This window comes from Serinus canaria, chromosome Z (assembly GCF_022539315.1).
Source record: "Serinus canaria isolate serCan28SL12 chromosome Z, serCan2020, whole genome shotgun sequence".
NCBI lineage: Eukaryota > Metazoa > Chordata > Aves > Passeriformes > Fringillidae > Serinus > Serinus canaria.
This window is the reverse complement of record NC_066343.1, coordinates 53,957,262-53,974,625: the sequence shown is the minus strand read 5'-3', so window position 1 is coordinate 53,974,625 and position 17,364 is coordinate 53,957,262. Positions and strand designations below refer to the sequence as shown.

At 37.1% G+C, this 17,364-nt stretch overlaps 1 protein-coding gene across 3 annotated transcripts in view; it reads left to right on the top strand.

Annotated features, from left to right (window-relative positions):
• Nucleotides 1-13,312, top strand: part of PIK3R1 (phosphoinositide-3-kinase regulatory subunit 1) — a 60,029-nt gene extending 46,717 nt beyond the window's left edge. For all 3 annotated transcript variants that reach the window (XM_030236744.2, XM_009098174.4, XM_009098175.4), the window contains 9 exons: nt 2,245-2,347; nt 3,029-3,127; nt 3,249-3,429; nt 3,882-4,007; nt 5,002-5,144; nt 5,421-5,597; nt 5,695-5,763; nt 8,097-8,267; nt 8,727-13,312. In XM_030236744.2, the coding sequence (XP_030092604.1) occupies nt 2,245-2,347; nt 3,029-3,127; nt 3,249-3,429; nt 3,882-4,007; nt 5,002-5,144; nt 5,421-5,597; nt 5,695-5,763; nt 8,097-8,267; nt 8,727-8,916 (1,259 nt within the window). In that variant the 3' untranslated portion in view covers nt 8,917-13,312. The remainder of the gene's footprint in view (nt 1-2,244; nt 2,348-3,028; nt 3,128-3,248; nt 3,430-3,881; nt 4,008-5,001; nt 5,145-5,420; nt 5,598-5,694; nt 5,764-8,096; nt 8,268-8,726) is intronic.
• Nucleotides 13,313-17,364: the final 4,052 nt, after the last annotated feature.

Below are 17,364 nucleotides of genomic sequence, written 5' to 3'. Positions count from 1 at the left end.
AAGAGAGGAAGACATCTCTGCAGTAAGCACATTTATGTCATAATATAAACTCTATCATACTTATGTGCACATAAAAATAGTAGAAATATGCAGAGTTTAAAAACATAATCCAAATTTCATTATGTGGATGTAGATATCTCTCTGTGTGTTTATTTGAAATGAGTATGTAATGGATATACACACACAGTCATGCTCTTCTGTAATCTGTAATACATCTCTAATATGTGCAGTAGTTATAGAATCCTTTAAAATCTTTTTGAATAGCAAACTTAAGGCATTTAAGCAGGAGAATGCACCTGAGATGTGAGCAACCTGCTTCTGAAGGGAGCTGCCCTGTGTGTGAGCGTTGTGTGCGCCTGTGTCTAAGAGCTACGTGCTGCAGCATATCAGCCTTTTGTCATCCTGCCAGGATTGGACTGTACCATGCTGCAAAGTCAGGAAAATGAGCCAGGAATATGGGCAAGGAGAGTCCACTTGCTCCTTTTGCGTGTAATACCAGCTTTATATTGCAATTCTGCTAAATGTAGATTCTTCCCAAAACTGAAATTGTTTTAAGATTAATGTAGAACAAAATGAGAAAGCAGGAGTGGTTTGGTGACATTATTTTGACATGATTGGCTGAGGATTATGATGTAATAGGTTACAGTGCAGCCCCTTATAGGTTTTAAAATGAATTCCAAGACACCATTACAAAGACAGCCTGACTCTTTTCTTGTATCTGAGCTTACTCAGTGAAACTCATACAAATGTACAATACTGTTTGGAATATGGAAGAACTGGATATAGAATATCCTAAGACAGATATAAATTGTGGCACAGACTTGATGTTTTACATAGAAATGGATCCACCAGGTAAAACTGCAGTCTTATTATAGAAGACTTAATTAATTTTGGTCTTTATAATAGCTCCTGAAAAATTTTTACTGGATATGTAGGGTTTCTTTACTTTGTTATTGATACAAATAGTTTTCCTTTTTTCATAAATTAGAATAAAATTGTGGATTAGTGCATGGTTGTAGTAAATAGAATCTTAACATATTAAAATACCTGATTGCTTACTTAACTGAAGTTTTACTGAATTGACCTGTTTCTGTTTTGATTTTATTATGTCAGATGTAGTTTTAGTCCTGCTATTTTATCATGTAAAAATTGTATTTCTTTTATTACTATTTTTGCTCTCTCTGTTCCACACTGTGCCTAAAAGGAGATGCTGTAGTAACACTCATATTTCCTGAAACAGTGATTCCAAATCATTGGTTTGGTTTGTTTAAGGAAAAAACATTTTTAAAATCTAGCAATACTAATTGAATGCCTGTTGTAGCATCATTTTTTCATATCATATGAAAGTATTATGCTATCCTGATATTCCTTGCAACTTTAAAAACATTGTCTTTTCAGCCTGGTCATAATATACAGGATGGGAATGTTGTACTTAATGGAGAACTGAAAGAGCTGAGTTGATTTTTAATCCTGATTCCAGTGTAGTCCCCCTTTTTACTAAGTCAGTGCTGCAGTATCTTCTCTGGCACCCACTGGTATACATATGCAGCTTTGACATTGAAAAACTGACGGGGGGGGGGGTGTTTAATCAGTCCTGGCATTTGGAACACAATTTATTCTGTGGGATACTAAGATTAACACAAGGGATATTTGGGTCACAGATGGGTTTCTTAAATTGTTGGATCTGGTTTTTTTGGTTTTCTTGAAAATCATTGCACAGAATGCTGAGGATTTCAAAACCCTGATTCTTCTTCAAATATACTGTACTGCTATGGGTTTGCATCTTTTATTACTCAGCTTCTAGGTAAGAAAGCAGGAACATTCCTTTAAGATCATTACATAGAAGGATAAAAAAAAAGTGGCATGTTTGTTTTATTACTTGTGTTCACCCAGTGATGGTGAAAGAAGGTAAAAGCAAACTTCAGATTTTTTTTTTTCTCAAATGCTTTCTTCACAGGGGCAGGAGTTCAGTATGGTGTTATATTTTCCTTAAAATATATTATTGCAAGATAATATCATTTTTGAAACAGTAAAACTTTATTTTGAAATATTTTGTTTTCAAATTTCTTGATTCCCGTAGTGTCTTTTAAACTCTGTTAATGATGGACAACTCTATTTGGTAACCAGTTCTTTTTTTAACACACTCATAGAATTATAAAATTAATGTAATAATGTGTAATTTCAAGGAATATATGGTTATGTTTTCAGTGAGTTACAACTTTTCTTCCCCCCTTTCATTTGCAGCACTGCCTCCTAAGCCACCGAAACCTAATACCGTAACTAACAATAGCATGAATAACAACATGTCATTACAAGACGCTGAATGGTACTGGGGGGATATCTCAAGGTAAATCACCTCAAGACACGTATTTCTTTTGTTTGGCTTTGTGCTATTACTGCTGTACTATTCTGTGTATGTGTATTAGGCTTTGAGTAGAGAAAATTCGCAATTTTAAGAGCAATTTTATGATAGTTTCCACCATAAACATATTACAGTTAGCTTTATTCCAAATTGACTAAAAATTTTCTGGCAGTCACTAAGAATGTAGTGTGCAAAATGATTGTTCTGTTACTTTAAGACTTATATAAAATGCTAGCATGAAAAGATAGCACTAAAAAAAGGATTTTGTTCTTGTCTTTTATTCAGAACCTTAGCTGTAGGCACCATAATCAGCAAGTCAGACTAACAAGTGCCATATATTAGCAACATTTTTATCTGTACTATATATAGCTATATTAGACTGGCACTGACTGCTCCAGTTGCATAGGCTTGTATGAACAAGCAGAAAGAGCTTTGCATGAATAATAATTTTGTCCAGTAGTGAGAGCACAGAGTATGCCATTTTTTATCCCACTTGTTCTCTAACAATGTTAAATAAGGTAATATATAGTTGTATTAATATGGAGACATAGAAGGCTTCTAAACCACATTTACTTCAAAACATTTGAATTTGAATTTAGAGCACTGTGGAAGAATAAGTGTGTGAGAACTGATTGAAATGATTGGTTACTTTTGCTTTCATTTTAGAGAAGAAGTAAATGAGAAGCTTCGAGACACAGCTGATGGTACCTTTTTGGTACGAGATGCTTCAACCAAAATGCATGGGGACTACACACTGACACTAAGGTAAGACTAGTTACCCTGGGTCTGTAATACTTTATAGTAAAATGCAATAACTGCTCTTAATGTAGAGTATTCTTAGGAATACTTGAAGCATGGCTAACTTTTCAATATACTTTATTTGCAGGAAAGGAGGAAATAACAAATTAATCAAAATTTTTCACCGAGATGGAAAGTACGGCTTTTCTGACCCATTAACATTCAACTCTGTGGTTGAGTTAATAAACCACTACCGGAATGAATCTCTAGCCCAGTATAATCCTAAACTGGATGTAAAATTACTCTATCCAGTGTCTAAGTACCAACAGGTAATTTAGTTTATTTTCTTTCCATTTCACTTAAATACAGAGAAATTATTGTTGAACTTGCCAAACATGAAGAACTTCATTCTGTTACTGTTTGAAAAAATCATGTGGGTACAAAACCTGATATTTTTGTTTAAAACCAACTCCATGCTTTGCATGTAAATATTTAAAAGTTTAAATTATGCAAATATAATGTTAGGAAATAAACATCTTAATAATTATCCCACTCAATGGTGAAATATGTAATTTTCAGTGTAAAGCTAAATACTTGCAATGCAAATTTCCTTTTTGTCAATAATGTCTCATTTGCATATCATGCATTTAGTGCATATTGGTGAAAGAGGAGTCACATTTCCATGTAATTATTTAAACATTTTTAAGCAGTTTTATCCAGAAAAGCTGGGCAATATGATTGTTTCCTTACAGAATATCTTTCTTTCTGCTCATCATTCCAGGATCAAGTTGTAAAAGAGGATAGCATTGAAGCAGTAGGAAAGAAATTACATGAATATAATACCCAGTTCCAAGAAAAAAGCAGAGAATATGACAGGCTCTATGAAGACTACACAAGAACATCTCAGGTAAACTGGATTTGAACCAAAGGGAGAATGGAAGACTTTGCATATTTTGAAGAATATTATTGTGATTTTGTATTTTCATCTTCCTACTCCTCTCTTCCACCACCACTGCATTGCCCTGATGTGCTTGCTCAGAATAGTGCAATTGCTTACTCACGTTTGAACAGCCACCACCTAAACTAAGCCACCCTCTGCTCAAGTCTGACAGCTCCATCCAAAGCAAGTCTGATTTACAACTGTCTTAATTTACGCCACTTCTGCATACTCACCTCATCCAGCTGAGTTACAGTGTTCAAGGCACATTTTCAGGGAAGCATTGCATTTTATTTTGAGTTTTTGAAGGGTCTGATTTACCTATGCAGGATAAAGAGATGAATTGTGTAGACAAAATTCAGGAATGAAAAGCTGCCTCTTTCAGCTTAATCAATTATTAGCCATGCCTGGAAGTGACACTGAAAGTCCACTTTTAATGTCCCAGAATCAAGACTGCTTCTTAAAGTGTGCAGGAAATACACCTAAAAATAATTGAAGAAAATGGGAGAATTGCTGCCAACTTGAACTAATGTCTTAAGACCTGGCTACCAACTAGGTATGTAGAGGCAGGAGGGTAAACCACATAACCTCCTGAGACCTGTCAAGGCCACCTTTATTTCAGAAAGCCAGGTGTGCCTCTAATGACTTGAATTCATACAAAGGGCAAAGTGCACTGCCATAAGGTTCTAAGCATCAATTTATTTATCTAAAGCAAAGATTGTAACTGATTCTTTTTTTACCAGTTCTATTTCTTGATAAACCTCATCATGGAAATCTTACACAGTAACATTTTGCGCAGGCGTGTTGTCTCTATGCCATGAGGCTCAGCAGACAAAATATGTTTTGGTAAAGGGATATTGAAAGGAAATTCTCCTACAATATACTGAAGTGTTTCTGTGATACAAGCCAATAAATCTTCCCCTTTATCTGATAACAACTGCAATAACAATTATTTTATTTTCAGGAAATTCAAATGAAAAGAACAGCCATTGAGGCATTTAATGAAACGATAAAAATATTTGAAGAGCAGTGCCAAACACAGGAAAGATACAGTAAGGAATACATTGAAAAATTTAAAAGGGAAGGAAATGAAAAGGAAATACAAAGGTCAGTATTTGATTTTGACTATAAAATTGTATGATTTTTGAAAAAACAAACAATACCAAATATAAGTCTGCCTAAAATTGAAGCAAGATGATGACAAGTTTGAAACTGTTCAGTTGTAAAGAAGGAAGCCTCAAATAGGGTGGATGTGAACTGGCAAAATGTATAACTACATCTAGAGAAATAATCTGTTCTCTTAGGTGTCTACACCTCTAAATAGCAAACTATAAAGTTATGAATAAGATATCAGAGTGTAACCTACCACATTGTTCCATCTAGAATCATGCACAACTATGAAAAACTGAAGTCTCGGATAAGTGAAATTGTGGACAGCAGGCGTAGATTAGAAGAAGACTTAAAAAAGCAAGCAGCTGAATATAGAGAGATAGACAAGCGTATGAACAGCATTAAGCCAGACCTCATACAGCTGAGGAAGACAAGAGATCAGTACTTGATGTGAGTATCATGAATAGACAAATTTTGAGTTGTTTGGTTCTTAATGGTATCCAATTTTTGAGACTAAAAATTAATTTCATTTACAATTATTGTGCAGGTGGCTGACTCAAAAAGGCGTTCGGCAAAAGAAGCTAAATGAATGGCTTGGAAATGAAAATGCAGAAGAGTAAGTGTTGAAAGATTTAGATATTTCTGGTATTTCAAATCACCTAAATACAGAAGTGAGATAAGGCATATTTAAATCTTGGAACACAAAGAGGAAATCTCAACCCTAGGTCTTCAGTAACAAGGCGTGCTATTAAGACATGACAGCCTACATAATGCAAGTATTAGAAAGGATGCTGTCTCACCCTCTACGCTCCTCCTTTTTTCAGCAAAGCGCATATTCAAGTTACTGTAGCAAAGCACTGAAATGTAAACCTATATATTTTTTCTTACCAGCAAAATTAAGTTCATAAGGTGTTAGTACTTTAGAGAGATGTCGTACAGATGAATAAATTATTCAGAAGGTCTCTTAGGCAGGAGCAGGTTTTTCCAAATCTCAACTCTGGGTCTCATGATGTTATCCAGTATAAGGGTACCCACATCATTGCGTCACATTGCTGTTGGAGATGAGGAATTTGTATGTGCTGAGGAATATCCTGTAGTTTTGTGGTCTGTTTTGTTTTTCTGGAAAATAGCAGGGTAGTATTCTGTCATTTCATACAGTTGGTTTACTGTAGGTTCTGACAGAGGGTAGGCTGATAAATGCATTTCATTTCATTCCTGGAAGAAAAAGGCAAAAAGTGCTTGGGTTGTATAAACATAGGCCAAATTTAAACAAAAGCAAGACACAAAATAATATCTGAAGCACAGTAACATTGAAAAATTAACAAATAGAAAAATTAAAATTGTCTCAGTAGTATTTGTATCAACATTTTCCGCCTATGTAGTTTCTTGTGCATCCCTTTTATGCTGCCTGGTTGAATATAAAATGAAAGCAGCAGACTGACAATGACTGCAGTGCATTCTGCCTTGCATTCTGGCCTTGTCCATATCTATTTTCATTTGGCTTGGTTTATTGTTAATAAATAAATTCTTACTGTTATCCTAGAAATTGTGCTTATCACTGTGGTAGAAGCAGGAGATAAAAATGACATACACATTTTAAAGCCATGTTGGTTTCTCAGTCTTAGCACAACTCAAAGATGAGATGTAGTAAAATATGTAGGCACCTGTTCCCACTAGTGTTTCTATCACTTAGACAGTAGACGAAGAACACTCTGTGGGTTTAATGTAGCATCAAAATAGTAATGCAACTGTTTAAAGAAAATCTTCATTTTCTCACACTCTGGTACTCCTTGCTGGCAAGCCTGGTAACTGCTGAAAAATTAAACTTTTAGAATATGGCTTTTCTTCCGGAGTTGTATTGCAGGAAAAAATCCCCCAATATAATAAGCACGATGAAAACAAGAATTGCTATCTCTAGATGCTGGTTGAAAATAGAGCCACTACTGAATGTAGGTGAATGTCATGCAGGTCAAAAGAGTGAGGGGATAAAGGACCTGGAGATAGTGTTACCTGAAACAAAAAGAACTTTTTATGAAAAATAAAATTTTGTGTGCGATTGATGGTTTCTGTTGACTACTTTGAGAATCTTCAGAAAAACAGAACCATGGATGAGTGAGAAGTTATCTCTTCTTAGACCTAAGGAAAACTAATTAAAAGCCTATTACAGAGAGAATAAATGCATTAGCCTAACACAGACTTATTGCAAGCTGAACAGGAGAGGCAGAGCCAAACACTACAGGCTGTTGTGGGATTGGGGAGCTCTGGAACTGCAGAATTCCAAGGTGATACCCACACAGCTGAACCAGATGCTTCTTTTTTCATGGTGGGCTTTAGCTCAGAAGGTTCTCTGTAACTCTGAATCAGCTTTATAGTTGGTTGCTGATTTAGTAGAGAAGCATGTATTGCATGCTACTTTCATAATCTCATAAGGGGCGAGGGGGGGGAAAAGAGAGAGAGAGAGAGAGAGAGCACTCTACTCTTGCACCTTTTCACAAAGCCTATAAATAATTAATGTCTCCCTATGCAACTGCTCAGAGGTTCTCTAGGCAGCAGCTGTAGTTGATACATTGCATGATTTTTCACTGCTGACCAAGTGTTCTGCTCCTTGGAAATGAAGCTGACTCAGAGGGCACTGATTTTGTTGGGCTTGCTATTTACCAAAACAGTGAGCAATGGCAGAAGTACTAAAGTGCTCACAATATATTCTGAAAAATAACACATCATCTTTTTATATTCTTCCTAAAATTTACATGAGTGTTCTTCAAAGAAACAAGAAACAGAGCTTATATTTTACTTTTATCCAGTAGTTTAAATGGTGCAGTATTACTTTGTTTAAATCCTTAGTTTTACCAAGGTGGCATCCTGCTAACCACTGTAACATGGAATAAAGACTACTTAATTAATGGATTTTGTTCTGTGTTTCACAAACACATTTTTTCTTTCCAACAGCCAATACTCTATGGTAGAAGATGATGAGGACTTGCCTCATCATGACGAGAGAACGTGGAATGTGGGAAATATCAATAGAAGCCAAGCTGAAAATCTGCTGCGGGGAAAACGAGATGGAACATTCCTTGTTCGAGAGAGCAGCAAACAAGGCTGCTACGCCTGCTCTGTTGTGTATGTACCCTAACTTGTGAATGTTATAACCCACATGCAAGGGGCTATCTTCAGCTGGGGCAGACAGTGACTTGCATATGCACAGTTCCTCTTGGATCTTTTGACTTAGTAGCAGGTCAAGGAGTCCTGAGGCCATTCTTATTGCTGCTCCATTTCCTATACAGCTCCAACCTATGCCACTCCCACAGAGGAGCCTCACTCAGAGGAGAAACCAAAATATGTGTGCTCTCCTTTCTGTGCAGCTGCTAAGTCCTGCCTATCTCCTTCCTCCCTAAGCTAGGATGACATTCACAAATTTGGACTCGACATAGGTTTTTATCATTTTCCTACCACAAAATGGAGGAATTCTATGTACTAACTAGCATCTTAAGATGTATTGCTAATACCTTATTTTCTATCTTAATTTTACTATACACGGAAACTAAAGACTGATTGGTTTTGTTGGTTTCTTTTTTTTAGGGTGGATGGCGAAGTAAAGCACTGTGTGATAAACAAAACACCTACTGGGTATGGATTTGCAGAGCCATATAACTTGTACAACTCGCTCAAAGAACTGGTGCTACATTACCAACACACATCACTTGTGCAGCACAATGACTCTCTCAATGTCACGCTAGCCTATCCAGTATATGCACAGCAGAGGCGATGAAGATCCTAATACTCTGGGTTGTTTGTTGGTTTTTTTTAAAGAAATTATTTGGCAACATTGAGGCCTCTGGAGAGAAAAGGCTCCTTTCAGCTTTACTCAAGAATTTGCAGTATCAAAGCTAGTTGTCTTCAGATGGAACTAAAGATTTCCTCACAACTGCAGTGGGAGAGATCACAGTGTTATGCTGTGAATGTATGTTTGTGATCTGAAGTGCTTTTTTGGGTTTTTTTTTTTGTAATTATAAAAGAAAAACACAAGATAAAAATCCAAACCTGATATCCCTGCAGGGACATAGAGGCCTTTAAGCATGGTGCTTGTTTACGACCACTTCTGAAGCTTTACCAGCTAGAACATTGGATTATCCAGACACAAGGTATCAGAGGTCTGTGTCATTCAGTTATTGGAATTTCGTGGTCACAATCTGACTTGGAATGGTGTTGCTGCACTCAGTGGATCCAGACATACAGCATTGTGGTTCTATTTTAGTTTCTGGTGAATGATATGTAGCAGAGTGGCACTTTCATTTCTAAGGGACACTTTAAAAGGACTTCAGTTACAGCATGTTGCTCAGAGTAATTGTGATAGCAAAGTGCCAGGAAGTGTTTTGTTTAGATGATTAAAAATCCTGTTTTAAGAATATATTTAAGACTGAAGAAAACAGGATTTTCAATGGCATACAGTGTATAATAATGTACATAGTACTGGATGACTAACTGTCATTGATGGAAACTGTCAATACCAAACTGCTTTGTTTTTTCCTTTTCTGTTTGCTGAAAGCTGAATTTTTAGACTATGCTATGCAATACTGAATTTTCTTTAGGCTGTAGTCTCAAGCATATCTACAGATTAAGCTTGTTTTTCTTGGTTTTTTTGTCTTCTTTTTTTTAATTTCTTTTTTCCCTAAGGATATTCTTCCTGGTGATTACTTTTTGTTAATAATTTCCATGTTTGTTTAGGTTTTTTTGTTTTGTTTCATTTTTGTTTTGTTTTGTTTTGTTTTAATGTACAGGGAGCCAGCAAGAGTTGGCTTGAAAATTTAAACTATGAAATATTTTACAGTTTTCAGTGTATAGAATATTGAGCTACTAGCTCAAAGTTTAAAAAGTTCATAATTTTTTTTTTGACTAAATACTTTGTTGGGCAGTGCCTGATAAGCTTCAAAGCTGCTTAATTCAATAAAATTATATGAACATTACAAAATATCACTGAGTCCAACAATACTGTTTCAGAGATATCTTTAGAATACGGTACCATGCTACATTTGCATCTTGAAGCATTTTGGACTTCTATCATGATTGTCTTTGTATATGGAAGACAAGGAAAAATAGTGTATCCTTCTTTGATAAAGACTGCAGAAATAAATGGGATATTTGCTACTGCAGTGTAGAGTGTAGATAGTTTGGATCTCAGAATGAATCCACCTTCACAATAAATAAATGACTTTTTGACCTCCTGTGACAGAATTTTTGTCAGCCTGTAAAGGTATTTTCATTTCACATGAAGGAAGTTTCTCCAATCCGTTGCCTAGGTTTGTTTTTTGTATTAGTATTGTGGAAAAAAAAACCTTCCACCTCTACTGAGAACATTTGGATACAACATAGAACTAATTAAGGCTGGAAAATATATTTTTTGAAAATGATTAGGCTATGATACGTATTTTCAAAAGTCTGTAGGCTGAGGCAGTATCAAAGTGAACACTTCCTTAATTTTAGGGCACCAGAGACTTACAAAATCATGTTTCAGTTAAGGGAAACAAATACATAAATCTCACTAAAACAGTGTTACCCATAATCCTGAGATAGTTCACTGTCAATGGTTTGCAATGGTTATTTATTGTCCTGACCACTGAAGAAATTCACACATTGCAAATCAATAAAGTAATGACATTCAGAGAAATCTTGGAAAAGATTTGACTAAGTGAACGTGTGAAAATATTCTTCCCCCAAGACGCAAAAGATAAGATCTATTACTATTAAAGAGAGTTGCACACACAATCAAAAGAATGAGACCCATGGAGTTCTCTTATAATAGCTCTGGTTAGAGATCCTCGTGTTTTATTTCAAAGTACGCTTTATAAGCTATTGGAAATAATAATAAGAAATTTGCCAGTCTTCACTAATCGTTATATTATCTTTTCATTTTTACATTGTTAGTTCAGTTCTGAGGCTGTAAGATTTTTGGTTTTATTTTGACCTTGTGGTCTAAATTTTTTTTTTTTTTTTGGTGGGTTGCCTTTGCTTTCCTATAGGTGTATTTTCTTATTTATATCCGTAAACAAGATCCGACAAATACTGTTTCATGATAGTCATCACTTAGAAAATTATTCTGAATATTTTTCTGAATAGAAGTTTAGTCTTCATGCCTTCCCTTTCTCATTCCATACTTTTTTCAGGCCTGTAGGACCATGGGAATCTGTTATACTAATAAGTGGTTAATACCACAAAAAACACCAACAATAACTCTGGCATGCCAGTTATACTACTGGGTTTGAAGTAACAGATTAGTTCAATATACAGCAGTTTAACGCTTATAGCAATCCAAGATATTCTTTGGACATATATTAATTTCTGAATGTTAAATATTTTAAGAGTAAAATTGTATTTTTTCTCTGTAGGCAAAATATATGTAATCTGAATTGATGTTTTACGTAGCATTTGTCAAGAAATTTTATCATAGTTAAAGCATTTGGATTTAATTTTCCTCATATTAAGAAAACCCCTGCTATGTCAGTGGGCCATATCCTTAGCATGCCCAGCCCAGTATGGAATATAATTCATTCCTGTGTGCTGTGCAACTTCTCTTTGTGCGTGGCTGTAGCAGAAAAAAAAACAGTGTGTGTGCAGATTTGACACTTGCTTTTCTTGCACAAGCAGCAATGAGAAATTAGCCCTATGTTGTGAGGATGAATGCTTAGGGCTTCTTAAGGGGATGTTCTGCCTACACAGGGTCTGTGCAATTTGCAGGGATCATTTATGCCCTCAAATTGGCATGAGTGGGTTTTCTTTGGTACTTACATATTGTGTGGCCTCTGCATTTCTCTCCCTACTTAATGCACAGAGCTAAGTCCTGCCAAAGGCCCTATTCACTGCAGAGTTGTTTGTCTTTAATGTACCATATTGTTCACTCCAGTTTTGATCTGATCTCAGACTACTATATACAGTAAAAAAGCATGGGGATATAACTGAAGAAACACAGTGTTTTTCTGTATTTCTATTCATGCATCGTTTTTTTCATCGAATATAATCAATGGATGGGCTTTACTCTGTTACTTTTTTTCCTGTTTTTTATTTGTGTAACTTTTCGTTTTATTTTAAATCCCTGAGTTATGCTGCACTGCAGCATCTCTTTTACAAGGCCTTTGAAAGGCACGAGACATAGAAAAGAGAACGAAAACTCACAGGCAAAATTTAGAGTTTCTGATTTAATTCAGTTGAAATATGAATTTGCAGGTTAGGGATGCATATCTGTGCATACTCATACACACTTGCTGTGTTTATGTATGAACAGTTCCCAATATAGATACATTTTCACAGAACATGATCGTTTTGCTGAATTTAGTAAGTGATAACATTAACTTTGTTTAAAGACGCACACATGCACACTAGACCTTTGTGGGTGCAGCATGTTTCCAGATACAGTTAAAAAACTGAGTTTCTGTGTTGTTGGATAGTTTATTTAAAAAAAAAAAAAAAAAAAAAAAAGCTTGTCCGTATGGTTCCGTTATCTTGTCAAGCAATCTGTAAAACCAAATCTTCAGATTTTCTGTTTGGTGTCAACTGTTCTGTAGTGAAAAAATGGCTTTGTCTTGTAATTGGCAATGAAATAATAATGCTTGGGAAAACATTCAGATGCTTCTAATGGGGGAAACTGCCGATTTTCACACAGTGCTTTTGCTATGCATGGTATTAAGTTGGGAAAGTGAATCCTGATACTGTTTTTTTTCAGGGTCACTTTAGAAATGGGCAGTTCAAAGCATAATGCCTCCCATGGGACAAGGTTACAAAGTGCAACATCTTATGTAGAGTCATGTTCTGTTTACTGCAGTTGAGACTAAACTGTAAGAGTTGGTAAGGTTACATTGCACTTGTCCTGATGAGATTGCATTAGCTGCCCAAGATGCTGCTATTTTATTTTATTTTTTCTTCTTGTTTTTTGAAAATAAAGCTCTGTTCTGTTACATGTCTTTAAAACATTAAGATTGCTTTGTTTTAAAATTGTTGTTGAGGAGGTGGAGAGTAAAGCAGATTGTAAATTGCCTTTACAAGGCAACAGTGAAAACATGCCTCCTTAACATTTTGTTCAAGCTGTAGAGTTGATGGAGCTGTGTCTTGTTTTTGAGTTGCTTTAAAAATTGTAATAAGTCTTCAAGCAGAATAAAGGTTGTTTTGAAACTGCAGTTCACTTGTTGAGGCTTCAATAAGGACCGTGATATCTATTTACCAGCATCCTTGCCTAACTCTTCCTGTCAATTTGATGCCTTCTTTGAAAATGATACCCAAAAGCTCTTATTATTAGAGGAACTAGGGAGCAAATAATTTCAGCTGACTCACAGCCATTTTGTGTCTTGAACTGAATGAGGTAGTTGAGTAGCTCCAAAATAATCTCATCAAACAGTGACAAAATGACGGTTTTGCTCATCTCGTACTATTGCAAAAACAGGAAAATACTCATGAGTTGTGATCTGCCTCTTGCAGTGCAGATAAAGCTATGGTTCTTCTGAAAAATCAGTGAGTTTTGTCACTGATTTCCATGAAGCCGTCAGAATTTGCAATTGAAAGTCATTTACCAGCTTCGTGTCTGCATCTAACTGTGAAACCCAGCATAAGACTGAAGAGAGAGAGGAAGTTTGGGGGGAAGGGGATTGGACAAGGGCAATTGTGAATATTGTTTGCTCCCCCTCATTATTGGTATATGGTATCTGACTTCTTCGAGTTCATTCATATCTTGCCCAAAGAGAGGTCCTCCAGGAAAGTCAGCCAGCTACTCTGGAAGAAGAAAGAGATTCCTATTCCCATTCTGACCAAGGTTTCCATTCTAAAATTTGCTTACATATTGATCAAACTAATGTGGAAATATTCTTGACTGAGATATTCAGCACCAACTCGAACAATTTTTAACAACCACAACATTGTCACTGGCCCTTAGAGATTCTTACAAGAAACTTAGACTAAGGGCTATTACTGTATTTTTAGCCTGCTTAATAGCAAGAGGGGCTAGACCTCCAGCACTTGCATCTGTTGCAGTTTTTCTCAGAAGACTGATTTTTTTATACTGACACTGAGTTTATCTCACTCCTGCCCCCTGAACCGAAGTTGGGGACCACAAAGGCTTCTGCAGCCACAGAGTCATTATAGAAAAATAAGGTGATGTAGGTGGTGAATCATGTGTTATCTATCATCATCTGTTGGAGAGAAATTAAGACTGATGGATCATAATCCAGAAAAATCTATGGACTGGCAGATTTCCTGCCAGTATCATACATTGTATAGAAATCACTTGGCAGACTAGAAAAGTAATTTGCAAAAATGCCATTCTATTTTTACTGTCTGCAGACGAACCCTCCCCCATTTTCCCTCTCTGCTTTCTTGCTAAACTTTGATGGTCCAGAGTCATAGGAAAACTGCTTAAATCTATTTTTGTGAAGATACAAATGGATGTGATATTTTTAAAGGCTTGAGAATGCTCATGGGTTGGGATTTTTTTATCCCAAAGTTGCTTGACTCGTGCAAAGTTATGTGCAAGTAACTTCACACAAATCTCTTTATTTAAGCTGTGAAGCCAAAAAGGGGAGGGAAGTTTTGAAACTCACTGTTGCCATTTCCGTTTCTCTGGCTCCCAGGTCTGCAGCCAGGCACAGAAGGGCAGGGGCAAGCAGAGCAGTTCTTTTGAAGCCCTGGGCCACCTATCGCTGCTCATAATGGCCCTCCCAGCCATCATGGGAGCCAGTAGTCGCTCTTGTTCATATGGACTCTTTTGAAGTGATTGCTATTAGGACAGATCTAACATTTACCACAGGGGCCCCATTCCCTCACTTAGAGGGTGCAAACTGGGGAAATAAAAAACAGCAGGGACTTGCCAGCATCCCTGACTGGAAAGAAGGCAAAAAAATAAGTGGTTTTGCTTTCTCTGCAGGGCAGCTTGTGGGGGAGGGAGGCCAGAAATGCTTCCAGACAGATGTGGGCTGTGCAAGAGGCATCAGGCCTTCCCTATAGCCTCTGGGACAGCAAAAAGCAGGAATTGTGGGAACACCACATGGGTCTGGTGTCTCTTTTAATCCCTTTGATGACCTATGTCCTCAAGTACATAGACCACCAAAAAGAAATTCTGTTGGGACCTTCTAGATAAACAGATATTAATTGATCAGCCAGTATTTAAACTTTGGATAGTCTTTGCAGGGACAAGCCTTTTGACCTCTGATCAAGCAATGAGATAACCAGAAATGTCCTTTGAAAAAACGGGCTTTTATCCATGGCTATTCCAGGGTTTGTTTTCTGCCAGAATGACAGTACAAGGACACCACTTGTGCCATTCTGTCCTCTACGAAGAAACTACCTTTGCATACTAAAAATGGAGGCCTTTAGGGTTACTGATTTAAATGTGCAAATATTTACAGAAGTAAAATTTAACAGGGAGCATATAAAAGGATCTAAAGCCTACCATTCTCAGGTCTTCGGACAAAAAATATTGACAAAACTGGACACAAATACAGTTAATTCAGGTGATGATTTCACTGTCCTGTGTCTGGGATTCCTAACTCATTAGAAGTCCATAGCCTGAGGAGAAAGATAATGAATTCATACCTGAGAGCATTTAATCCTCTATAAATGTTTGCTTTCTACATGGTTTACTTTTTTCCCCCCAAATCTTGTGCTTGGTATAAAACAAATATTGCTGGATTCAAAATTTTCACATTTTTGTTCATATTGTAATTGGTGGAAGTCCTCCAGCAGTCATCCATGGGGTGTTAGGTAAAACAGACACACTGAGAGTCAATGTTTGGAGTCAATTCTGCAGGAATTCTGTGTCTTCTTTGTGTGACAAGGTCATCCATTACCCCTGCCTGTACAGTACCCATGGCAGTGGTTCATACTGGTGATGGCTTTCATGGGCCCTCATGCCTGTCACTGCACTCACTGCAATGAGAAGTAAGCTTTACCCATCTAAAAGGTATAGCAACTCTTAATAGCTTGCTTGTTGTACAGCTGAATGGGAGTAGAGACCTCATAGAGCATGATGTGGAAATACAAAATGAATGCAAATCAGCAGGTGTCAAAACTGGAGCTAGACCTGGGAGCAAAGGTGAGAGGAGCAGCTTTGCACCTCCCACTGCAGACTGCACTGTCCAGTTGCCTTCCACCCTGTGAAATCCATGCAGGATTTGCCCTGGGTAAATCTGGGTAAGGCTGTCACTTAAAAACATCAGCTGTTTGCTCTCTCATGCAATTTGCAGCTCTTCATTGTTTCAGAAAAACAGTGAGCTTGAACATTCAGAGGTGGGATTCATCTCATCTAATTTTAAGGACATAAAGAAAGGCTTGTCATCAAAGCTGTCTGGCAAAACTCTCTTCAGAGAGAGTCAGGCAACTCCCCAGAGTGATTCACACCACCTACCTCAGGTACTATTCCTAGGATGCAGTGAATCACTCTATGGAATTGTTCCATTGACTGGAAGGAGAGCCCAGGCAAATGGCTTATGCTAGATGTGCACCTTTAATGTGGCTATAGTTACATGAACTCTGTCTCTTCCCCACTGATAGGCAGTTCAGTTTTAGTCCTTCCAATACCAGCTGCAATGTCTTCTGCTCTTAGGCATAATGATAAAGGACAATTAATGTGAGTCTGGAATTTTAATTGGTTCGTAGAACTTGGGGTTTTTATAATAATTGCAAGGGTGATAGGTTCAAAGAGATACTGGCCCATATCTTCCTTGGAGATGTAATGCTGGTCTCCACACAGAGGAATCCAAATAAGCAGTAATGCCATGACACCACCGCCTTCTCTGACTGCTTCAGGGAAAAAGTCTTCTGGCACTGTCTCAGACCTGGCTTATCAGTACCTCCCAACAGCCTGTCTTTGGGAGGGCTATAGACCTGTCTTTTGAAGAATAATTTGGTCTCTTGCCAGCCGTGTGGTCACTGAAGAGACATGGATGAAGAAGATGCTGCTGTTTTTTCCAAGTAAGATCAGTTTGTTAGTCACCACATCTGTATTTCCTTTCTTATCCAAGGGAAATCTAGGGAACTTGACTTTCTTTCCTTCCAGTTGGTTCATAGCCAAGACCACAGGGTGGGGTATTGTGATAGTAAAAATACGATGGGAAGGACTTTTGTCAAATTACCTCCCAGTCAGACTGAGTTCTACCTCAGGGCAAGAGAACTGTGTGAAATCCCCCAGGCATCTACTACATGAAAAATTCAAGAAGGTCCTGTGGTGGTTTTTGGGTACATG